We start from the raw sequence: 25,938 nt of genomic DNA, 5'->3' as shown, positions 1-25,938 counted from the left end.
GGAAAAGCAAAAAAAAAAAAAAAAAAAAACGAAGCGGGTATAGGATCCGATTATGTGACCCGGTTCGAACCGGAAGCTGAAAGTTGAAAAATACGCTTCGAAACCACTCTCGCTCGCTCCGAAAGAAAAACAAAAACCCCATTCTCGCTTCCACCGGGGCCAAAGCTGCCTCCCTGGTACTCTCTCTCTCTCTCTCTCTAGCTTCTGTAAAGCTATGGTTGTTCTTAAATCTGGTGTCTACTGGTCTAGTGTTTTAGGGTTGAAGGCAATTTTTCAGGCAGCTAGGTAATTTGGTGTGTGGCATTGTAGCTAATTTTATGTGCAAATCCATATTCTCAAGCACTGCAATTTTACTTGATTACTGTGACATAAAATGGTTTAAATTGCTTCAATGAAGTATTTCTAACCAATGGGTTTCAAGGAACAAGCTTGAAATAACACCATTCATGCAATTGTTTTACAGAATGTTAATATATATTTTGGGTGCTAGAATGTTTTGTATTTTTCATTCAATATCCTATTTTGTTGGCTTTCTCCATTCTATTGATGTTGTGGGTTTCCGTTTCTGGTGCAGATTTGATAAAACTCAGGAAATTATTTTCCAACTTTTACTTCATTGATTTGCCTTCAGTTGCAGACGGTGATGGCTTCTTTATTCAAGGTAAACTAGTCTTGGATTTTATTGATCTGCTTCTCAACTTGGACTTTAATTTAGTACTAGTGTCAAGTTTCTGTCTGATGGAGTGAAAAATCCAAGTCAGTGCACTAGGTTTTTCTTTTCAGTTTGCAATGTAAACTTTCAATAACTATAAATGAAGAGGAGGAAGGTGTATAATATTCCATTTGGTAATATGAGGGCTGGAGATAATATTATGAAAAGAGAAAAAAAGAAAAGAAACTCATGGTTGGTGAGAGATGGAAATTAGAAGTTAAGCCCCCACCCCACCCCTTTTATTTTATTCTATTTGAGAACTAGACAGTGCAAAAGGGAATGTTTAAGTTCTATCTTCTCTTTTCCTTGTTGTCGAGCCAAATATATTGGAGTTTCCATTTTATGATACATGGTCATTCAGCTGCCTTTTTCTTTTCTTAAAAAGATGTCGTCGTATAAAAGCTGTGGTTTTCGATTTGGTTCAAATCAATCAAATGTGTGAATGCTAGAGAAGTTCTGTAAAATGTTTAAAAAGATTTGTTCATAGTAATTACTTAACCAGAATTGTTTATTTCTTGTTCAAGTACCCTGTACATGTGCTGTGAATTTTTTTTAAGAACTGATTGAGTTTTTTTCATTATGATTTCTTAGATTCATTTTACTCTATTTTCATAACCGTTTCTATTATAGAAAAAAAAAGGGAACTCCAGTGGCCATATTGTACATCTACACATTTGTTAAGTTTGCCAGATTATTGTATGGTACTTCAAGTCTCACTTTGAAATACTGATGAAAATACAGCTTATCCTTTGTGATCCAACATGCATTTTATAACTGTTATTCCTCTCTGCACTTACCTCATCTTTCATCATTTTCTTTTTTTATTAGGATCAATCGAAGCTTTCACAATATCGGGATAGAAGATTTCCTGGATCACAGGAGGAATTTGAACAAGCACTCCTGGCATCAACGACTGTTTATATTGGGAATATGTCATTCTACACAACAGAAGAGCAAGTTTATGAGCTTTTTTCTCGTGCTGGAGAGATTAAGAAGATAATTATGGGCTTGGATAAAAATACCAAAACGCCTTGTGGTTTTTGTTTTGTCCTGTAAGCTTCATTCTTCATATTTTGAACTTCTTGAAAGGGAAACGGTTTAGTGGGTAGAGTCAAACTGACTGGCTTCATTTACCTCACATATCACCCTATGTTGAAGTAATGTATATACCGTTGCTACCTAGTGCTGAGCACAAATATTCATGCTCCCCAACCATTGGATCAAATTCGAATTTCTGACATTCATCCTGATAAGAAAATACTTTATCAGGATTTGAATATTGGGCACGGGTTTTATCTGACAGTTGGTCAGCATGAAGATCATGCTCATTGGCAATAGCAAATCAAAATTGTACGCATATATACGTTTAACTGTCTTCATTGCTGATTGTTTTCGCCACTGAATCTTCTCTGCTGATTGACTGTATATGCATTCTGACTCTTGAGATGCTTTGAATATGATATGGCTTGTTTCATTTTGATGGAGAACATTTGCATCTTTTCTTGAGTTTCATGTTTTGAGATAAATGAAAGGCATATTTCCCTTCTCTCTGTCTTGAAATTTTCTGACAAGTCAATCTTATTTAAATGTGTGGGACATGAGTACTTCTTTTGGATTTGATTGTTCAAGTAAAGAGAGGGAGTGCACCACTTTCCATTCATGCTGTTGCTTAAACTATGGCTGGCAAGTCACTATGATTGTATGTTGTAGCAGTGCACATTGTACCTGCACCAAATTGTTTGATGTTTCGATTTATTAGGAGAAGTTCTTCATGTTTTATACTTAAAATTGATTCTATTATGCTTCAGTTGTTTATCATTTCTTAGTGTTCTTTTTCAAGATATGCGTAGCTTGTACATTGGTCTTCTATCTTGAGAATAGTGAAAGTTACATATTTTTCTTCTGAGAGTTAGATTCTTAATGTATATGCATTTGTTAACAGATACTACTCTCGAGAGGACACTGAAGATGCTGTAAAATATATTAGCGGGACTATTCTTGATGATCGTCCTATTCGTGTGGATTTTGATTGGGGATTCCAAGAAGGAAGGCAATGGGGTCGAGGGCGAAGTGGTGGACAGGTGCATTACTATGCCTTCCTGTAATTGGCCAAAATGTACCATTCTGATTGTTTTGATTTAATCTTTTTTTTCTGTTTTACAGGTGCGCGATGAATATCGTACTGATTATGATCCTGATATCCTTTTGATTTCAATATATGGAAAAGCTTTCTTCAGCATGGTCAATAAATTATGGTATTGCTGATTCCCCTGAGGTTAAAAGGGAGTCCTAGCTTCTTTCTTTTTACTTTTTCTGGCAATTCTAGATAGAGAATCCGTTTTATAGAGAATCCGTTTTAAAATTATATATTTGCTTGTCTTTGCATTCAATTTATATTTAAATTCATTTGATACCAGGGTTTCTGTTTCACAAAATTGGGAATTATAAGAAGTGGTAGGTAGAGCAGATTGTATGTGCTTCGTAACTGTGTAAGGTTGTATGTTCTACTTAGAGACTAAATAGTGGATATCAGGATTGCCAGAAAAAGTAAAAAGAATTTTATAGAGAATCCGTTTTAAAATCCCATCAAGTACCCTTTGATAACTAAAACTCTATAGAAAACAATTTAATATAATTCAGGGAAAATTGGTAAAATAAATAACTAAACACAATTAAAGGAAAAAAAGAAAAAACACTTCCACTTTAGTTTTGGTTAACAGTTAACACTCCACTATCTCAATTTCTAATTTTTTTTCTCAAACTGAAGCTTTATATTTACAACTTCTCCTTTTTATCTCTCCATAATTTTTTTCCTCCACCCTCTTCTGTTACAAAATTAAACATGCTTTCCTCTTCTAAGATATGAAGGATGATAGGGCCCTGTATTCTCCTCTCCCCTCTTATATGAGCCACTTATTTTCTGTCATTAATGGCACGCATGACTCATAAGAAATTTGTCTTATTGGTTACTGGGATGAGGATGAACCTTATTCCAGGGTTATGTTGAGTATTCTCCAAACAGAAACCTCTTCCAAGATCCGCATGGTAATATTGTTTGTGCTTTTGTTCTGCACATTGGTGAAGTTTCTGTTGCATTTATAAATGTATTACCTTGATAGTAATTTAATGATCGATTAAAAAATTGATGCGCATCCAATAGAAAAAGCCCATGGCACACATGAGAGTGAGACATGGCACACGCTCTCACGTGTGTCAAGAGGCCAGTTTTAGATTATGAATGGGACAGACATTAGTTCATCATTTGGTACTTAATGGCACTACTGTGCGACCATCAAATCTAGACACCTATGTCCTCTCTCATAAGAAAGAGGATATAAATTGATTAGCTATTTCCAGCTTCAACTTTGATCTGTCTTTTAGTCTGATTATATCACCTCTTTCTTATGAGAATTTATTCCTAGAATTTGCTTGTGCAATAAAATTTAAAGTCGATCTGGTTCTTGTGGTGTTTCTCTTGAATGTGAAATGTTTTCTATTTAAAGAAAGAACGTTGCTGTCTAAAAACAGAATGGTTGATGGATTTTTAATCTACATTGTTGAATGTGAGATGAAAAAGCTTTGCTCTTTAGTTTCCTTAACATGTTATACGCAGAGGTGGATATGGTAAATTAGTTCAACGAGAGTTAGAAGCTCAGAGAACGCTAGTAGATTATGGTACTGGATCTTTGGGCACTTTCCCTCCAGTCATGCCACCTCACTGTAAGTTACTCAGAAACAGTTTGTGTAGTTCAAGAGATTTGGCTTATTTTCTGGATTATTTGTCTCTGCATATGTCATTGCATTAGGGTTTTCTGGGTTGGTTTTCACAACTGCATCCTTCGTCAAGCATCTAGATGGAAAGTGGAAGTAGGATATGAGGGGAAATTTCATAGCTTTATAAGCTGAAATCGCATAGGAACAATTTTAGGTCAACCAACCTTGCATTGTGTTGTGAGCTTATAGGAATAGGCAAGGCCCCCAGGTTGTCTTTACAACAGCTATTGATTAGAATAATCTGGGCATGCCTCCTTTAGTTATTAAAAAGTCACCTCAATTATTGTCTTTCCACTAGTGTACATGTGATTGAAATGTCACTCAATTATTTCTCATTTTTCTTGCATTTAGTGATTCTTATCTGACAAATTTGAATAGGCAACAAAATTATTGTTTGAAGAAACTTTCCTTCTGTCCATCTTCTATTTGTATTTAAATTTTCCTATCGTTGAATATTAATTTGAAGTACAATTTAGTGCTGGAAAACGTACACATTGGCTTCATATGCAGAATTGGGAATGAGTGCAACTTTCTATACGGACGACAGGGCTTTTATTAATGAGCCTGTTGAGATGCTGCAATTAACTGTTTGCCATGGTGAACTAGAGTTTAGTCTAATATACATGACAGTTCCTCTCTGATTTTTTTTATTTTTACTTTTTAATCATTCAGATGGTAGACATGGTGGAGGCCATAATCATGGGGGTACTCATCGGCCTGGTAGAGGTATCTATCGTTAAAAACATTTCTATGATTGGTGTAGTTGTTTCAGCCCATTTTGTTGTTTACATTTTTCTTTTTTTACAACTGATTTAATTTGAAACTTATTTCGCAAAGGTGACTATCATCGGAAACGACATCGAGATGATGACCACCACTCATATGAGAGCTCAAAGAGAAACTCGGATTATGAATCCCGAAAGAACTCTGATCACGAATCTAGACCGGTAATTCTAACAATTCTCGTCCCAATTCTTCTTGCATCCTCTTAATTTTTATATGTTTCAATTGCCAACCTGTTAGTATGCCATGTCATCTCTGTGGCTGAAAGAGTGTCAGGTTAAATGTTCAATGATGTTCCTCTTTCCTCTTTTTTGATTGCAATGACAACAAGGTGGCAATTGTACTATTTACTAGTTAAATGTCCTACAAGAACATAGGACAGGACAAACTTACCTTTTGTGTTTTTTTTTTTTTTGGTCGAAAACTTACCTTTTGTTTTAGAGAAGAAGAAATGACATTAGCTTTTCTTATTTTAATTTTATTTTCATCTTTCATTTTCTATTCATTCCCTTATGTTGCACAATCTATTTTCTCCAACAGGAGAAAAATCCAAGGTTTCGTGAGAGTGGCGACTCAGATGATGAAGAAGATGAGCAAAAGCGACAATCTTGATCACATTCTCACTGCTGGGCATTGACTGATACTTCAGGGCATTTCTGCAATCGGATAGAAAGCAATGGTGTCCAAATTTGAATGTGGACTGAATTGTGCCGTAGACAACTTGAAGACGTCATTTTCTTTACTCTCATTTTATTTCTTGAAGGCTTAGTTTCTGCACCTAGTCCTGCACAGGAGATTGATCAGCTACATATGTTCAAAATGAAGTATTTTAACATCATATTGTTAATTGTATGGGAAAAGAATTAGTGCATTATTCCTTTCTCCAATTTGCATGCATTCGATTAGGCTCAGATAAGGTCATTGAGTAAATGCGTTCTACTTGAGCACGTCTTTAGCAAGTCTTACACTTCTATCCGAATTGATATTTATAGTCTCGAATTCCTTCTTGAGCTACTCCCTGAAGATACTCTTGCTTCCCTCATTGGCCTATCGACCTATATACTGTGCATGAAATGCTAATTCCTTGTGAACTAATGAACAGAACGTAAGGCTGCACATGAGTTTTTCTGACCCGATCTGTTTATAAGAAAGGACTAGATTTGATGATTTTTAAGACTCAGTTTCGAATAAATTAACCACTCCTAGAGAGCAAGGCATCGATGGCTGCACAGGAGAATTGATCTAAGTTCAAGAGGGCTTGATAAACCTTAGGTGTTGAGGGTTTGCCTGCAGAGAGCCAGAAAGTGGTTGGTTATTTCCCTAAATTGTTGTAAACCAAATTCTAGCCGTAGCGTCTCTCAAACGTTCGGCATATGAAAAAAAGAGCACATATGCCAATGAGTGAGCAAAAGTGAGGGCAAGAGAAAATTTGGGGGAATTGGTCGTCTTTTCTTCCTATTATATTATGTAGGACTCGCTTGGGAGTGATTTTGAATAGGCCAATAATCACTTTTATGGAGAATCACTTATTCATATAATCACTTTAAGTGGTTTTAGGGTAATTGTATAGAGCACCCTAAAATAAATTCAAATGATTATACGGAGAAACACGTGGGATGTGCTTCTCTCCAAAAGTTATTCTGGCCCTCTCAAAATCACTTTCAAACGAGTCCTTATTCATTTACTTGTACGTTCAAAAGTTTACTTGGGAGGTGCTACCAAATGTTCCTACTTGGGAGGTGCTACCAAATGTTCCTACTACACATGGAAATAACCCTTTTTTTCCAATCACAACATAGTTAAAGAACTTAACTAAATTTTATTACGTACTTGCCCTAGACATTTATTTGTAGAATTTTTCTTGCCGATAACATTTATTTGTGGATAAGCGCATAAGTAATAGGGTTTTATCACGAGCTGTCTCTCTACTTTTCAAAAGTCCTCATTTTAAGTCCACAAACTTTCAAACTAATCAATATGGTTCTTAATCTTTTGGTCCACACAACAATTTGGTCCCTCTCGGCTAGTCCATCAAAACCTTCATTACAATTGGTCACTTGATGGCACATGACCAACTTTAAAGAGTTGTTTTTTTGTCAAAATAAAACCTATCCACCTAAAAGATTAGGTATTATGCTCAACCCTAAATGGAGAGTAGATAGCCTCATTGAGCAAAAGAATGTGAATTTTATTTTATCTCGTTGGTGGATGAGCTATATTTTGATGAAAATACTCCTTTAAAGTTGGTTATGTGACCAATTTTAACAAAAGTTTTGGCGGATGCGATAGTGAGGACCAATTGATACGTAGATCAAAAGATTAAGTATCACATTGATTGATTCGAGAATTGGACTAGAAAGACGACTTTTAAAAAAAATGTTTAGGGGCCAACGGGGTCTAGCTCAATGGAAAAGGGTCTTGACTTGTAAACTAGAGATCTTTAGTTCAAATTCCCACGATATCATAGTTGTGTGTGTGTGTGTGAGAAATCCCCCTCCTCTGTAGTCTAGATGATCATTTGTACTCTAAAAAAAAAAAGGTTTAGGGGCCACTTGTGATAATTTTTTTTTTAAAAACACTCACATGTAACTTAAAAAATAAAAGAAAGGCAAAAATCAATATTGATCCCTGTAGTTTGCCAAATTTACCACTTTGCTCCCCATAGTTTCAATTTTATCCTCGTAGTTTTCAATTTTATCAATTTTATCCTTGTAGTTTTCAATTTGAAGCAATTCAAGAACACATTTCAATTCTATTAAAATTCTTCCATATTCCTTTAAGTTTTGACCTCGACCTCACATAGCAAGATAATTTCATGCACTCGAGCCAAATTCTTCCAAATTCACCCAAATTTTAATCCAAAGATGCATTTTTTTTTTTTGAAACTCTAAATCCCTAAATCACACTTAAAGTGAAAAAGAAGAGCTCCAGCTTGTGTTTTACTATTAGATGGCAGCACTTGGTCAAAAGTTAACATAATTGGAGGAATTTGATAGAATTTGAAACGTGTACTTGAATTGCTCCAAATTGAAACTACAATGATAAAATTCACAAAATTAAAACTACAAGGACCAAAGTTACAAAATCGGCAAAAAATAAACTTTTGCGAAAAAGAAAAATAATTGAAAAATGTGAATCACTTGTTTGTTTAGATGTTTTCTATTCACCCTGGGCACATTGAAGTTGAGCCAAAAAAATATATAGCTTTCTGGGCACATTGAAGTTGAGCCGAAAAATAATTTAAAAATATCATTTTAGTATTTTCTTAAATACCGTGCTTGTCTTCTGTGGGTCACAATTCTAATGTCTACTTTTTTGTAACATCTTATAAATGAAGGCTTGAAAAACAGATTGTAATAGCGCGCTCCGAAAAAAAGAACAAATCTAAATGATACCGTATTACAATCAGTTACTGAAGATAAGTTACATAAATGCTTCCATGAAATTTTTTGGCATTGAACAGCCATTTCACATTTTCCTCATCACTGCATTCAAATATGCGCTTTCATCTAACTCCCACAGATGCGCTAACTTCCAGGGTGACAAAAGAATACAAAGGCTGGAACCAAGCTGCATCCGAATTCAATCCTAAAAGCCCAAAGCTGGTCTTCGCACGGACTCCGGACTTGCATGATGAACCAGAATGCATACATAGTGAGACGAGCTTGGCAAATGTCATGGTTGGCAAAACTAGTTATCTTCCCGGTAATCTGGATTCTCTTTCAAGATGACAAACCCTTCCAGGATGGGAGAAAGGGGGATATACCTGCATAAAAACAATTGTTAGTGTGTCAAGTGATCAAACAAGTAGTCAAACAGAGGAACTTTACAGGGAATAATTCGTACTTCTCTGTAGCCAGCTCTGCTCTATCACCGGCAGCCAGAAGAACGGGTGTCGAGTGGGTCTGGAAACCAGTGATTGTTTTGGGACGACCAGCCTGACCAACAACGTCAACAGCTTGGCCCACTCGAACAGGGACAGACAATGGCTTGAGATTTTCATCCACAGTTAACAACATTCTCGGCTAGCACACGAACAATAAAATAATTACAAAACGACCATGAGCAGGCAGCATTCAAAAAAGATGGGCTTTTCACAAACAGGCCCATTCTAGAATGATATTTTATGCAAAAACTCTTAAGAGAGCCTATTTGGAGAAAAAAAATAAAAAAACCCTTAACTAGTCACTAGTCATTTTCTAATTGGTTCTTAGTGTCACAATTTTTTCACTTGAAAGTACAACATGGAGTTTTTCTAAAGTATTGGACTCAAAGGGCCTTTTTTATAAAATGTGATGCTAGAATGGGGTGAAAATATAAAAAAGACGGTGATCAGACACCAACCTGCATAGCCAAAATAATAAAGTAGAGAACATAATGATATTTCCCCAAAATGATGGCTTTCATATCAAGACATGCATGCATCAAGGTTATGATTCCACCAAGAGCCGTCCTGCAAGCAAAGAGATAATATATAGAAGTTAAGAGTAAAACAAGGAAGCCAGTAAAGATGTGAAAGGCCCATTTCATGACGAGTGTTGGAATATTTTCCCACAACAAAGTTACTTACGGTGATAGCAAGAAGCGATCAGAATGATATGGATTTAGAGTTAATAAACCCTTTCCCAAATGTACAAGACCTTGAGCAATTCGCACCTGCAACAGTGGCCAAAGAATATAAATGCACACTGGAAAACTCCAAGGGAAAATGAATGAACAAAAAGACAGGACTCATAAGATGTCTTACACAGAAAAGAAGGCTGGCATCTTTGTAGTAATAACTTGAAAGATTGCGAAGCATGCCGGCTATTCTAGCATTGTTGGTTCCTGCACCTAGCAAACCTAAGGAAATCACTGCAGCCTGAATTATCCAATAAAACGTTAGACTTATCAACTCGGAAACCATGTGAATAATGGAGATAAAGCTTGCTGTAATATGTTACCATTGCTACTTCTGAATCTGTATCATGGCTAAGTCTGCTTAATGTGTCCATAACATTGACCTGGTAAAAATACCCAATTAACAAAATAGTGAGAAAAGGCAAAAAGTCAATGAAAGATATACCAGTAGTCCTTTAACTCTTTCAGAACCTGCACTATTACCAGCACCAGATGTAAAGATAAGCGTAAAAAAGAACTACAACTCGTTTGCACAAATTACTGTTCCATGTTTTTTCCAACTCACAAGACATGAATAGTTAGATTTCCCGGACAGTTGAGCTAGCATTGAAGGTAAAAGTTTTGCTTTTAAAGGCTTTTAACTTTCTCCAAACTGATTCCAGATTTGAATAGGGATAAATTTGAAGGAAATCACTCATATAAACAACCACATCATTAGATATCAAAGATGCTCAGCTAACCAGGTTAATACCTTTGGGTTTGATATGCAAAGGAGACCAAGAGCCAAAGGTACTGCCCGACGGATATTCTGTTCTCCATACTGTAAAAGATGCTCTAACGAACGAATTGCCATTTCAACTCCCAATTCTTCAGCCATTGCAATCATAGCAATTCCAAGCACAGCAGGTCCTTGGTGAGTTTCATTCTTCTCAAGATGTTGTGAACAATGACCGAGAAGGTTTTGAACCTGCATGAGAGAAGAGTTCCCAACTTAATACATGTCACAGAACTCAAATGAGAATTAAGCAGCCTTAAAATATTACCTTAAGAACATTGCCCGTTCCTGCATAAGCACAAGAAAGCAGAGTCATATCGCAATGCTTTCTGATTTTTTCATTGAATGTCTTTGAAACTTCAGCTGTGGCTTCAACGCTTTCCTGTAAGAGAGAAGTAAATTCCAAAGACAATTAGAATGGTGGAAAATGAATTGAAAACACAAGCTTTAACTGCACAACAAACATCAAAAGAAACTAAAATCAATAAGGGAAAGAAAAAGCACATATTTTTGCACAAGGAGAATGTTACCTGCTTCCCAAGGTACAGAAGTCCAAGACTGAGGGGAATTAGCCGAGCAAGGGGCTCCCCCAACTCTGAGTCACTTCGATCCATTAATGCAAATATGATGGCCTGAGCAACTTCTTCATTGCAGGAACCAACATATATCAGGCCCAACGAGATTGCAGTGAATGCCACAACATCAAGGGGAGCTTTTGCATCATTAAGTATAGGAGTCAGCTTACTACGTATCTGACAAAAGAAAGATAAGTTAGCTTTAAACGGAAATAAACATATTACAACAGTTCAATCCAAAGACCAACTAAATAGCTAACTTCAAATTAAGAACTTCTAATGGTCAACGCAACCAGAGCAGTAGTGATTAGAGAACATTGCGGGTTTGATTGTGATTCTGCTGATGTAATTCTTGAGCCGAGCATGAGGCAAGGAGTAGGTCATTTTCATTTTAAAGGGAAAAGTTTGCTGTGCCCTACCTGATCTATCAACAGGAAAAAATAATTTCAAAGACACGTTACCTGCTCGTTCTGAGCACCAGCATATGCAATCCCCAGGCCCATTATTGCACCAATTCGGATAGATGGATCTTCTTTATCAATATATTCACCCAGAAGAGCCAGCGCCTAGAAAAGGGATTAAGATTTAGAGATATATTTGAAACATTATATTCAGCAGACGAAAAGATTAAGGCACCCACAGGATCACAATCATTCTTGATACTGCAATTGACAATCCCAACCCCTAACAATGCACCGGCAATAACATGGTTATCATTGCTGTGGAAGTACTTGTCAATTTGGGCAAGTCCAGAGTCGACATCCCATAGTAAAATCATACCCTGTCAAGAAGAATAACAAAGATTTAAAAATTCAGTTTAAAACTTTTAAGATGAGGGTAAAGTAACCAGGGTTGCAAAGGCATGCATACCAGACTAGCTGCAGCACTGGTCTTTCCATGCTCCTTATTCTTGAAAAGCCAGTTTCCAGAATTACCACCACTTGAGGCATCTGATGGGACTGTCATCAACTTATCCTGCACCAAAAAGAAAAATCAAAGAACGCATGTCAATTTACTCATAACCTGGAAACATTTAGCAGGTACTAAGTCTGAAAATCCTACCTGACCAAAGCCAGCATTTACAAAGGCGTTAACAAAAGTTGCAGCCAAGTTCTGTCTTGCTGAATCAACACTAGCACCAGCACTTGCCCGGCCATCAAGTAAGTGTGCCTTAACCAAATTCCAAGAAAATCTTGATGATCAGAGAAGGGAATGGTGAAAAAGGTTTTAAAATGGAATTGAAAAAAAATATGGTTATCTTAAAATTTTTTGCTATCACTAGTCATTCAACAGAAACAGACTTATTACCACAAATATGAAAAGTATTCCAACTAATTGGCATAATGAAGGATACTTATAATGAAATAAATAACATTGTAATGATTTACACATCATTACTGGCAAAAAACAATATGGAATTGCTGGCACTGTTTTGGGAAGATGAATTTGATCTTTATCTATCACATATGTAAAGCCCCTACATTGTAATAGCACAATGACTATCCTAGAAGGTTAAACTGTCATCAGACGTTTCGAACCATTAGCCAGACATTAAAGGCAATTAACATAATAATTTTCATTTTCACCAAAAATAAACACAACTGGATACAAATTTATCATATCATTTGAAATGGAAATCACAAAAAACACTAATTGATGATGATGATGATGAAAGCTGGATATAGGTCTTACCCATGATGCTTTACAAATAATATATTTTAATTAGTTGATCATATGTTTACCACAAATGACAAGGAGGTAACATAAACTAGCATCATTACTCATTAATGTAAACTGATGTGAGCAAAACAGCTAACTTAAGTTAGTAAACTATTATCACATTAAATGCAGTACAATCCCTTGTAACAGAAACTAACTCCACAAAATATATACAAATAATAAAATAAAACTCTTGACATCAGTAAAGATTAACATGTATCTAAGATCCATATCAAAAAATAATAGGTAATCAAAAGTTCAAACCTTGTAGATATCCTCTGGAGTTTTGGCCTCCATGACCTCAATATCACGAGCAAGGGTAAGATAACCTTCACTTAACTTAGAGTTGTTGATAATATCCTGCAATGCCTCTCTGTCATCATCCTCTGCAACCATCTCATCATCAAGCTCAAAACTAATACCCTGCATAATAATCATAAATGCAAACAAAATCAGTACCAGTAAAAAAAAAAGCATAAACACCATATCACATCAATGTCAAACTAATAACTTTTACGCAAGGTGAAGAAAATATTTCCAAGGCTATGGCTACTGTTTTTTGTTTTGGTTCAACTAATGGCAATCACTTGTCCAACGGCACCTAACTACATGTGCCCGCTCATCTTATGATACAACAAATGAATTAACCTCCATTTCTTATGCATTTGTCCCCCATAAGACCAGAGAAGCAGAGGGGGAGAGAGAGAGAGAGAGAGAGAGACAGACAGACAGACAGACAGACAGACAGAGGAGACACACACACACAAGGAACAAGATGATACAGTTCACCACCCAGAACAAGCCCATTACAGTCCACTCTCAAGGAATTGAACTAAAATTTGACCACCGTATCATCAGAAGAAAATCACTCTAATTAGAACATTGATTGGATTGTTTTAACGAGGAACATAATCATGCATTCCTTCATATAAAGAACATACAAATCAAAATTTAAGAAAACTCAAAACTTACATGTCGAGCAAGAATGTAACAAAATTGCTTTTTACGCAGCAGATCATCACAAGATTGAAAGACCTGCCTTACATTCTGCAAACAAATACTTAAAATTATTACAGCGAAACCCTCAGATGCATGTAATCACATATGCAATACACACACACACACACACACACACACACACACACACACATATAAAGCAAAGTTCTCATTTCCGAAAATATAATCTTCTCCCACACTCATCAGAAAGAAAATAATATGTGGCTTACTCAGCTATAATTTATAAAACATATCATCTATTATAAAATCCAAAATTGTTACATAGGACAAACCTGCAAGTTGTCCAGGAAAAGTGCAATCTGAAGTGCATTTGGATATTCTTCAAATTTCATGTATATCAGGTATGCAATATCCAAAACTAATATATCATCTGGTCCAGGAAGGTATCTGCAATATGTTAAGATAAGAAGAAAATGTCAACACTGGGAAATGAGAGGAGAGGTGAGGAGAATGAGAGAAGAAAAATTCACATTGGCACATTACAGCTGCTTATCATATGTACATACTGTATGTGAAGAAGCAAAAGTGAAGAATTCAGAAACAAACAGTTTCAAGTCCTTAGGCAGGTATTTGCACCTATGGTGGTGGGATTAGTTCAACACTTTACTGAGACAACTCAAGACATGCTTACAATTCTGATTTTTAGAATCTGAATATTTTCATCTAACTAATATGTGCACGCACAAAAGAAGTTTTCTGCCACATCCCTAGTTACGAACTTTTTTAATAAATAAAAAAGTTAAAAAAGTCATGAACTTAATCAATCAAACTTCTGAGTAGTTATGAGAATTCTTCCCAAAAAGAATGCCACATGTGGACCGAAATTTCTTAACTCAAGGTCGCTTACCTTGCTGAGCTGGTGAGGTAGAGACAAGTCCTCTTAAAGTTTGTCTTATCAACATGCTCAACTAACAGATCAAGATCTTCAACCTGTCATGGGTCAAGCCATCAGTCCCAAGAAGAAAACGAAGTATAAAATGGCTTTGCTGGAAAACAATATTGAAAAATTAATATAAATAATTTTACCTCCATTAAAAGGTCAACAGCTTCAGGTTCAGCATTGTGCTGCAATGCAGACGGAAGTAATTAGAACCAAAACCAATACAGTTTAGCTAGTGAACATTGTCTACTGTTTACAAATTTAGATTTTTCTGTCCATCTTCCAGATGGAGAGGTACAGAGCTTTAGAAATCTACCCATTCAATTGACATCAAAGGGCTTGAAGTGCATCAAAAAGAAGCATTTCTGCAGTTACCCTTATTTTTTGCATAATGTCTCATTATCCATTTCAAGCTTTTGATTGCAACTGAACAGATTATAAGAACTAAAACTCTATTTAAAAGACAAACGAAGAGGAGCCTGATTATGATTTTCAAACCCGAAGTATTTATGCCATACGGTGTTAACTTGATCTTCTACCCTATTTAGAAGGAAAAAAATTCCACATTACAAATCAGACCTTCATGTGAAAAGCAACAATTTGCTGCACTAGCTCCATTAGATCATCAATTGGAGCCTCTTCACTCTGTAACAGATATAACAAAGCCAAATTCAGAATCAATTTTCAACAGACCATAAACAATAATATGAAGTATTAAAGGATTTGTCTCGATTATTTATTGACACATCTCAAAAAACAAGTTACATATAACAAGGACAGACATGCGAAGACAATACAGCAAAGGAACTATTCAACACCACAGTATGCGATATAGATCAACAAAAACAAATGACCATTCATTTTGTGTCATAGATAATAATATCATTGAAATATTATGCATTGCAATCATGCATTTCTAGATATAATTTAAGTACACAAGGACCAATGATCTGAGTTTTAGATGTGCACAAATAAAGAAATAATGGAGAACCATGTAACACACGCTCCAAGAAGCTAAATAAACTTTCCAAACAACATTATAACGCATGTAATGGATATATATCTAACCTGCCGTTTAGCATACTCTTGAGATATTTCTCCAGCTAAGTTCCTGATTACAAGAAAGCCAACCAGTAGTGAGAACAAGATTTGGTTTTATATATGCCTCTTTTGAACACAAATTCAACCACCACCAGTAAGGAACATTTGAAACCCCATAAAAAAACATAACCAGATTAAAAATGATGTCACTAAAATATCACAAAATGTCACTATAGGCTATGCTGATCACTATATCCTAAACTAGATGATTCTGACCTGACATATTCATGGCCCCATGAACCGATATCACCCTCTGAACCCAACAATCTGTACTTCAAGCTATCCTGAAAGCGGTGGGCACATAGACAAAATGAATATAAAACTTTAGAATATCACAAGAACAGTAAACCAAAAAGTAAATGAAGGATACAAGTATGGATACATTATAACTAAACCAAACAACAAGAATAATATATTAAGCAGAAGTCCTAGCATAGTCAGGCATACCCGTTCTCCCTCGGCAGACATGGTCAGTGCCAAAACTGACAATATGTCTGCTAGGTATTTCTGCATGTAAGAGAAGAAAGATTAAATAAACTACAGTGAATAAAATAAAAGGGGGCAGGGTAGAAAAGGATAAATTAGACCTTTTTTTATGAGAAACAGATAAATTATCCCTTTTTTATTTGAAAAAATTATACCTTCAAATCTGAATCTGCCATTGTTTCATAGAATGCTTTTAGAGTTCCATAATGCGGACGAAGATACTTTAATGGCTTCGGAACTGAAGTCATGGAGCTAGTTGAGGTACGGATTTCCTGCCTAAGAGATGAAATATTATGTGACGTCAGGCCCCAGAGAACTTAGTACACATCACTTAGTACAACTAAGAAGAGCTAAACAAGTGAAACATAACATTAATCACTTATTACACATCAATCATATGTAAATTTAATTCCAAAAGTAATAATAATAAATACACAACATAATGGCATCAGTAAAAGTTAGAAAAGCACTCTGATGTCCATAATTTTACATTTTTTAGAGGGTCAAGTTCCAACTGCATCCTAACCATGTTTATACAAATTAAAAAAATTAAAAAAAACTTTTCCCACCAGTGAACTTTTGGATTTACCATCTCTATGGTTCCACATTTATTGCTAACTACAAATGTCTCTTTAGAGACTCACTAAAAGAATAAAATTACCCCCAAATCAACCTCGCTTTGCCTGTGCCTCTTTACCATGAAAACAAAAAATATTACAGAGAAGGCCTCAAACTTGGTGTTTCTTTCTTTTATTCAATAGCCCTGTTGATAGAAGTTCATATGTAACAGTAAAATCTATAATAGCAGATAAAGCATCAAGCAATTCAGTACACTGAGGAAGTGTATATAACATTTATACTTGGCTCCCTCCTTAACTGTACTAGTAAATTCTTCTCTTCGAATTTCATACAAATTCTTCCATCCTTCTTCCAGACCATTTCCCCACATTTTTCTATTCCCGTAAAAGTGGGCACAAAAATTTGAGGTAAATGAATTGGGACTTGCAAGAACGTATAGCAATGCACACAGAAAGCGATCACCAGAAATTTAAAATTTTAAAAATAAAAACATAGTCAGTGAAGACAACGTCATAAGCACAACCACTAGACACAAGTTAAACTTACAAAACAAGCTGCTTGAGGATCAATTACAGCAACTTCTAGGGGGGGGAAAGCTATACCTCATGCTCTCTAGAGCATTCCTCTGCAACGCAGGATTAGGATCCTGAACCCTCTCCACGTACAACTCTAAGTTTTTCTTCAACTCCAAATCTTCCTCAGACTGCAGGTGAAATGGATGCAGCAAGGTAAATAAGCAAAACTCACAAAGAATACTAAAACTCATTGTTCATCATTTCCATAGTCGAACCCATCACCGTAACTTCACTTCATCAGTGTAGTTCTATTCCACAAGAATCCACAGGAAATTGTTAACAAAATGACCATTTAAACACGACAAGACTAGATTCCTATATTCGAAAATACTAAGCTTTGATACAGAAGACATGAACAAGCCCAAAAAGTTATACTGTTAGAAATAGTCTAATGCAAGAACTTCAGCTTAAGAAATTTTCCGAGGAACCAAACAGGCAGTTAACGAAACCCTAACCCTTAGAATTGCTTACCAAATCCTCATCCTTCTTTTCGTCTTTCTTCTTGGGATCCTTGGCGGGCACTTTGACGGACTCCTCATCGCGCTTGCCGCTGCCGCTTGGGGTGTTTGGATCTTGTGGCGCCATGTTCAGAGAGCTCGTGTTCTCCTCTTTCTGCTTTCCTCTTGTACAAGAAAAAGCTCAGACCACTTGCTTTCTTTTCACTCTCTCCGCTGGTTCGAGGACTTTATAGTAATGAGTTCAATTTAACCCGACCCGTTCTATTGTTGGGTTACAAAATTATCTGTTCCACTAGTGGGCCTCGAAACTGCATTAACAGGCCCATGTAACAGTACTATCCTTTCGCCACGGACAACAATTTTATCTGATAAAATCTACAAATTTGTTTTGAGAAATTTGTAAAAATATTAATTATTATGAGTGTTTGCATTTAGCACCGAGTAAAAAAATTTGGCACCTACACTTTACCTTTTGTAGTTAAAAACCAATAAAATGTTAGCTATTATTTTAGGGTGATTTTATTGGCACCCCATTATTTGCTCTTTGCACCCCATACTAATTTTAAACATGAATAATCTATTTTACTCTTGTATATAATTACCTTTAAGGATTAAAAAAAATTAAAAATTAAATTGCTCACTACAACCCACATATATTCCTGTAACCCTAATTTGACTTTTTTCTCAAACCATCATGTTCCGACAACTCTAACGAGATTTATACGTTTATATTGGTGAAAAAATATCTTGTATTTATTCATGAATGGTGAGATTGAAGTTAAAGAGATTTCGAATGAGGTATGAGTTTATTTTTTTGGGTGTTGCAAGTTTAGTATTTCATAATGGTTGCTGGTTGCGTTCAACAAATCAATACCGAACGTGATAAGTAAATTCGGTGGGATACCACCAAAATGTTGTACTTATTTCGGTCATGTTTGACCGGTCATTAACTTAATATTCAGTGGAGATCCACCGTAATATGGAATATTGTTCAGTGGTTTATTACCGAAATTTTACCTGGGTTTCAGTGGCAACAAATCAAAATTTATTTATTTTACAAGTAACTTATTGTCCACCACAAATTTAATGCAAGCTATTTTGATCTTACTCCCATTGAAGGAACAAAAATAAGGTGACGCCCCTACTGAAGGCAACCATGTGGGAACAGAATGTATTATGGACTATAGTGATCAATTCACAACTTATTCGGTAATTATTTTGAGTTTTTTTTTTGTTTGAAATCATTTTTAGTATCATTAATGTGGCATTAATGTTTCAAATTTTTTCTTTAAATAACATGAGTTTTATGTGTAGATATTCAATGGTAGAGATGAAGTATTTAGATAGGCTCGTGCACAATGAAAAATGAATAATATTGTCTCGCGAAAACTAATAACTAATACATTGTTTTATTTTCAACTCTATAAGTCTCGCGAAAATCAATCAGCGTTCGATACATATATGCATATAGAGAAATTCTCTTAGGGTATTAGTAAATATATTACTCAACAGACTGAAGTTCTTCCGGATGATAACTGTGGATATAAAACCATAGCTATGGCAATGAGATTTGGTTATAATGAATGGCGTAGAGTACGCAAGGATTTATTGCAGCAATTACATGATATGTCTTCTATTTTTAAGAAGTGTATTAGGGAACATAAACCGTACAACGAGATTGAGCGAGCGCTAAATTTTTTTGGTGATGGATTGCTATTGGTTTTGTTGACGATGATCATTATGTCCAGGTATGCATTTATTTGTTTATGCTACATAATTTAATTTTATATGTTATGCGTATATGAATGAATTCTTGTTTTGTAGGTTCATTTGTATCCAAATCATCCTATTCCACCAGTTTCTAGAATGTGGCATGAACAAAGTGACATATGCAATGTAACACATTTGTACTCGAGTTACCAAGCACATGTGGATGCATTTCAACAACTTCCGGGAGTGGAGAATGTAGCTACTACAGATACGGTCATCCTAATGACTGAGGAAAATGCACCCACTACAAAATTGAGATTATAAATCTAATAATTCTATTTATTTTCTTATATTCACTTTTTTTAGTGGGATAAACTTCATAACTAATCAAAACAACAAAAGTTCCATGAGTTATAATACAAACATGCAATAACTAATCAAAACAACAAGTCAGTTAATCATGACGACGTTGATATGTCATGGTAGACCGTATGTTCGTACCCTCTAAATTCTGCTACAACCTCTGTAGTATCCTCAAAGTGATCTTGGGGAGCCGCTTTCTGCCTCCTTGTTGAGGCTGTGGGATGCTGTCTATCAGGTCGAGATGATGAAGCCTCAGTAGTACCTCTGTGAGTCCTCTTCATATCTAAAGAAACAATATTAAGTACACACTCAGTAACGGATTCGGTAGATGATCACTGAAAAATGGAAACTATCACTGAAAAAAGAAAATATATTCAGTGGACTACCACCGAAACAAGGTAACGATTTTGGTGGTAACCCACCGAAAGTAAAAGTACAGATCAGGTTCAAATTCGGTGGACTACCACTGAAGCAATGTAACCATTTCGGTTGTAATCCATCGAAACTAAAATCTAGTTTTGTAAAACCAGGTTCGAACCATACACCCACAACGTTGAAATCAAAAATTGAAATCAGACTTTGGCTTTTCAAAAGTGAAATCAAATCTAGGCTTAATCAACACTTAGAAACGTAAATATAGAAATCAAAATTTAAATCAAACCTTGGCTCTTCGAAGGATTTGTGAAAACTTGACAAATTGGTGATGGATGCTTGAGATGGCTGAGGCGATGGTGGTTTGTACGGGATGAGGCGTTTGAGGTTGGTTGTTGGGTGTGATGGCTCTGTTTCAGAGATGGGTTGTGCGATGGGTTCTGGTTTGCAGAGATGGATTGTGCGATGGGGTTCGGTGGTTTGCAGAGATGGGTTGTGCAATGGCTCTGTTTCAAAGGGGATGAGGGTGTGCGGTGGAGCTTGTTGTAAATCTGATGGGGTGTGCGATGATGTGTGTCTACAAGAGGAGGGAATTTTCGATGGGGTGGGGCTTGATATGGGATGGGGTGGGGTTTGATATCGGGTGGGGTGTGTCTAAAAGGGAAGGGGGTTTTCGATGGGTGATGTATGATATGGGATGGGGTTTACATAGTGAGTTAGGGAATGGGGTTCATGAGGGAAATTTAGGAAAAAAATGGGGTATAATGAGTAATTTGAAATTTTATTAAAATTTAGTGGGGTATACATAAATTATGGGGTGTAAAGAGCAAATAATGGGATTTATATAGAATTTCCCATTATTTTATTACAGAAAGAAAGAGATGGTGTTTGTAGAAGCAAAATATCTACGAATCCTAGGTCAAATAATTAAGTCAATTAATTTGGGAATTATTTGATTCTTCTCATAATTGGGGATTTGATTAAAATCAAATTTCTAATTACGTCAATCTCTCCAAATATGGGAAGAATAATTCATTTCCTTCTGTGGAATTATTCTTCCGAAACCCTAGCCTTCGAGGCTCCTATAAATACATGAGTATGCACAAGGGTTGAGGTACGTCTAAACTTCTATCTGAAACTCTGCAGAAATCCTCTCTCATAAACCCTAACCGCCATACTCTCTCTCTCTCTCTCTCTCTCTCTCTCTCTCTCTCTCTCTCTCTCTCACACACACACACACACACACACACACACACACACACACACAAGGCTCCGACCACCTGGTTCTCACCCTAGAGAAATCTCCATCTTTTTGTTAGCAATTGTTTTCCTACAAACACTCAACCTAACTTAGGCATCGGAGGGCCTTTGGCCAACACCCCCCGAATGTGGTCTTTTCACTTCATATTGTTTTGCAGGGAGAAAGAGAAGGGAAGAGGAAGACGGAATCTCTCCCACAAATTGGTGCTTTCATTGAGAGCGCGAAATAATACTCAAAGTGTGCTCCAAATCCATTTTCCACACTTTGTTTCAAACAACCACGATTGATACAAGACGTACAAAGAGTAACGCCACCACAAATGGCCATTCTCATGGTTTTGTGGTGGAAACCTCGCTGCAATCACACGGAACTACAGCAGCCTCCCGTGGCTACCAACACCTTACAACCGCCTCCTAGTGCTTTGCAGCCACCCCCAACTGCTGGAATTGCAGAACAGCTGCTGCAAACAGCTGCTGGAATTGCATAACAGCCGTGTTGCGTTGATTCAGCTGCACCAAAATGGATTCAGCTGTATCCTCAACTTGTGATACTCGCAAGTGCACGAGCCGTTCGGTAGTATAGCATATGTAAGTGCGAGGTCGATTCCACAGGGATTGGTGATTGAATAATCCAATTTAGTTTTCCTACACAAAACAGAAAAACAAGAAAGAAAATAAATAAAACAAGAAAGAAAGAAAAGAAAATAACTCAAGCAGATAAGTTCCCAAGTTCAATTAGATTAACGGATTGATTCTAGCTAAAGTATGATTAAGCCATGGTGTTTGGTCCTAACCTTGTATTCCTAATTCCCTAATTTGATCATCTGTTGTCTAACCTAAACTAAGCATTAGGAATCCATTAAGCATAGAAGAACATTTTAAACAACCAAGTATGTATCTAATCCCTGTTGTCGAATGTCCATACATACTCTTCCTATTCATAGTTCAATTCGAATTAAAGCATGGTGTCTACTCTTAATTCAAACCAAGATAGCTAACATGCAAGCCTAAATGGTGATCAATCATTCAAACTAGCATATTAACTTATAAGCATAATGAATAAGAACAAAAACCATAATTGAAATTTGGAAACTAATCAAACTTGAAACTAAAGAAAAGAATTTACATAACAATGAAAAGTAAAGTGGAACTAAGAAAAACTTAAGGAGAATTTCAGCACAAAGATTTCATTACAACAATTGAAAACTAGAAAGAGAAATTAAGAGAATTTGAGGGAGAGAAGGGAGGGGAGCTCTAGAGAAGTGTTTGAGAGCTCCCCCCTTTGGGGGTGTGTTTTGAAGCTTGAAGACTTCTCTATATATAGGGCTAAGAGGGAGGAACATCATGATGAATTCCAACACCACCATTCCTCTTTTAATACAATCCATAACTCCCACTTCATCTTGTCTATGTTAGTGTGGTTGGAATCAATTCCATCCCATACTTCTTTTGTTGCACCTCAAGCTTTCTTCACATGGGTTTGCTGGTTTCTTCTTTTAGCATGGAGGTCTGGCTCTTTATTTGCTGCCAACCCATGTGTTGCTAGTCTTTGTTGCTGGCTAATAAAGTTCTTTTGCTGCTGCACTTGTGTTGCTGGAAAAACGAATTCTTCTGAACCAGGCTTGGTGTAGGAAGGCCTGAGGTTTCAATATGTATCCAATGGGGCTCAAATTTGGATATGTAATAATAGACACCTATTGAAACAACTTTTATGAAGAATGTATTCCCATCTGAGCAGTACAAGTGTACGTTTTGGGCCTTGCAATTTGACTGCCGAAAATAGACTGGAATTGACTTCATATCTTTTCTTTCCTTTCTTTTTGGGCTTGATCTTCCCTCCTACAAAATCTGGAAAAATCTGGATCTTCAAACCCTTTGAATTATCTTTCCAAGCATATGCAGCCCAACTCAAGAAAAAATCGGAAAGACCTTCAAATGTCATTTTTGGCCCAATAACGCAGATTCTGCTGAATTTGACCTTAGGCTGCCAAAACTTGCATAACTTTCTCTAGAAGACTCGGAATCATGAACCGTAAAATTCTCCAGAAACTAGACTTCCGCATCTTTCCAATGACATATAGCTCATCATCTGGTTCATCCTGAGCAAGTACAGTCCAATCCGTGAAGTTGACAGATTTGCACACACAAATGAGCTAACTTGTCTCCAAAATGCATTTAATGAGTCTCAAGCTTATTGCACTGAAACAAACACAACATTTATTAAAAGTACAAGTTTAACTCAAAAACATAATCAAATAATAAGTTAGAATGGTACAAAATGATATATAAATATGCACCGATCAAGCCGCCACATGGTCCCATGACCTCTACAGCCTTACAACAGCAAGCGGTGGCTTCCGGAGCTACTCTGTCATGCCATCTTGCCGTAGGAACACAGAAACAGCGGCACCACATAGCTGCCGGATTTGTTGCACAACCCCACAGATACTTCTACGTCGTCTCAGTCTTGGAGCAAATCCATTCTCTCCCTCCTTTGCAACCACACTCAACGTATGCACCCGTGTACGCATCTAATGAAACCCTAGCCTATATGCCATTGGGCCCAGTGCACACCTCTCTTCCCGACCCGCGCAGTTAAGTGGACAGTAACTTACGGGTTAATCAGCTCACATAGTGGGTCGACGAGTAAAACAATCTGATTGGCCAACTACTCGGGCAGATCAACTTGAATCAAGGCCCTGACCTTGGATCCCGTGACGAGGAAAAAAGGACGCACAAGCATACCAGTAAGCAATTTGAGAGGTCCCAAACTGGTCAAATAGAGACAAACAGGCAAGGGAGATAACGAGATCATGTTGACGAGACGTAAACATCTGCAAGCCGTACTCTGAGCCGGTTGACGATCCGTTCAAGGTTAGGTATAAGGACCAACGTGCACGAGAGGCTAGGCCCACAGTCTAATGTCCACGCTCACTTGGGCCCACAAGGAAGTATCCATTCTAGGCTGGGCTCACAAGGAGTTCGAGTCCGTGAAAAATTGCCCGACGAACTTAATGACCGACGCTCACCAACCCGCTTAAGAACCAACCACGACGACAAGTTGTAGAGGAATCCTCACAAGATCAATCTCCTAATCTTCCATACGGGCAGAACAACCAAGGGGATCGGCCCTTGGATGCTGAGGAGGAAGTTAACCAACGGAGCTCAAGGCACTAAAGACACCGACTCGAGCCACCGGCCCTGCGTGCAGAAGATGTCAAGAGGCTAGTAAATGATCGACTCTAAGGTCTCCAACTTAAGGGAAGCATGGAGGGAGGCCTTGTGCAGGGAAATTGATTGAGTCAACTCCTCGCCCTTCACCAACGAGGTGGAGCAGGCTATGTAACATCCCATGTGCCTTATATGTACATGTCCATCTCCATCTAGCACAAGGCCTTTTGGGTGCTCACTGGCTTCGGATTCTACAGGAACTCCGAAGTTAAGCGAGTTTGGATTAGAGCAATCCCAAGATGGGTGACCCACTGGGAAGTTGCTCATGAATTCCCAGAAACAAAACCATGAGGGCGGGGCCCAAAGTAGATAACATTATGACGGTGGAGCTGATCTGGGATATGACAGGCTACACCTCTGAAGTGGTTCACAATGCCGTCCATCAGACCGTTCAAGGGGGACTCTGACCCTGAGAGCCATTTGAGGCACTTCAAGAGCCCTATGATCTTGTACAAGGCAAACGATGCCCTGATGTGCAAGGTGTTCGTGATGACTCTACGAGAGGTAGCTCAAGATTGGTTCCACCCTCTACCGTCCACATCAATAGGTAGCTTCAAGAAGTTCGCCCTCATTTTCACAAAGGAGTACACCTCTTGTTGGAAGGTCAGAAAGCATGTGGACCACCTGTTCAACCTGCGCAAGAAGCTAGACAAGTTTCTTCGAGACAACCTCAGAAGATTTAACACTGAGAAAGCATGTGGACCACCTGTTCATAGGATGCAATAACCTAGTTGCATCCTCAGCTTTCAAGAAGAGCTTGCCAACTGAACACGAGCTATACCGTGAGCTAACCATAACTCTGAGCCAAACCTTGGCAAAAGTCTTCGCGACGGTAGATCGTTACGCGCTCTGGGACAATGACCATATTGCCACGAAGAAAGCCAGCAAGCAAGCTAACCACCCGACAAGGCAGGCAAGCCAAAAGAGCAACAAGTTCGAACACAAAAT

General features: G+C 37.2%; 2 protein-coding genes across 3 annotated transcripts; one reads left to right on the top strand and one right to left on the bottom strand.

Moving 5' to 3' along the window:
- Positions 1-22: 22 nt before the first annotated feature.
- CBP20 (CAP-binding protein 20) lies at positions 23-6,156 on the top strand. 2 transcript variants are annotated; one of them, XM_021964139.2, is made up of 9 exons: positions 23-176; positions 575-661; positions 1,541-1,764; positions 2,655-2,793; positions 2,876-2,909; positions 4,322-4,432; positions 5,159-5,212; positions 5,324-5,433; positions 5,810-6,156. In XM_021964139.2, exons 2-9 carry the CDS (start codon positions 644-646, stop codon positions 5,879-5,881), a joined length of 762 nt encoding a protein of 253 aa, XP_021819831.1. In that variant the 5' UTR covers positions 23-176; positions 575-643; the 3' UTR covers positions 5,882-6,156. The 2 variants fall into 2 exon arrangements, with proteins under 2 accessions (XP_021819831.1, XP_021819832.1); XM_021964140.2 differs by having other exon boundaries at positions 142-285.
- Positions 6,157-8,626: 2,470 nt separating this feature from the next.
- On the bottom strand, positions 8,627-18,267 carry RPN1A (26S proteasome regulatory subunit S2 1A). Its single transcript, XM_021964109.2, has 25 exons — positions 18,068-18,267; positions 17,624-17,724; positions 16,598-16,718; positions 16,404-16,463; positions 16,173-16,240; positions 15,924-15,966; positions 15,435-15,500; positions 15,002-15,040; positions 14,823-14,905; positions 14,248-14,362; positions 13,931-14,005; positions 13,223-13,381; positions 12,302-12,409; positions 12,110-12,214; positions 11,880-12,020; positions 11,701-11,805; positions 11,195-11,416; positions 10,933-11,046; positions 10,641-10,856; positions 10,213-10,272; positions 10,017-10,130; positions 9,840-9,925; positions 9,614-9,722; positions 9,116-9,294; positions 8,627-9,035 (listed from the first exon to the last, which is right to left on the bottom strand). Exons 1-25 carry the CDS (start codon positions 18,179-18,181, stop codon positions 8,960-8,962), a joined length of 2,679 nt encoding a protein of 892 aa, XP_021819801.1. The 5' UTR covers positions 18,182-18,267; the 3' UTR covers positions 8,627-8,959.
- Positions 18,268-25,938: the final 7,671 nt, after the last annotated feature.

The sequence above is a fragment of the Prunus avium genome, chromosome 3 (genome assembly GCF_965620075.1).
Source record: "Prunus avium chromosome 3, drPruAviu1.hap1.1, whole genome shotgun sequence".
Classification (NCBI taxonomy): Eukaryota; Viridiplantae; Streptophyta; class Magnoliopsida; order Rosales; family Rosaceae; genus Prunus; species Prunus avium.
This window is presented reverse-complemented; position numbering and strand designations above follow the sequence as displayed.

Coding starts and splice junctions, on each gene's coding strand:
- RPN1A (XM_021964109.2), bottom strand. CDS start 18,181: ATGGCGCCACAAGATCCAAACACCCCAAGCGGCAGCGGCAAGCGCGAT. Junction 10,857..10,932: donor GAACGGGCAATGTTCTTAAG/GTAATATTTTAA, acceptor TCTCTCATGCAG/GTTCAAAACCTTCTCGGTCA. Junction 10,131..10,212: donor CAGATTCAGAAGTAGCAATG/GTAACATATTAC, acceptor TGGATAATTCAG/GCTGCAGTGATTTCCTTAGG.
- CBP20 (XM_021964139.2), top strand. Junction 4,433..5,158: donor TCCAGTCATGCCACCTCACT/GTAAGTTACTCA, acceptor TTAATCATTCAG/ATGGTAGACATGGTGGAGGC. Junction 5,213..5,323: donor TACTCATCGGCCTGGTAGAG/GTATCTATCGTT, acceptor TATTTCGCAAAG/GTGACTATCATCGGAAACGA.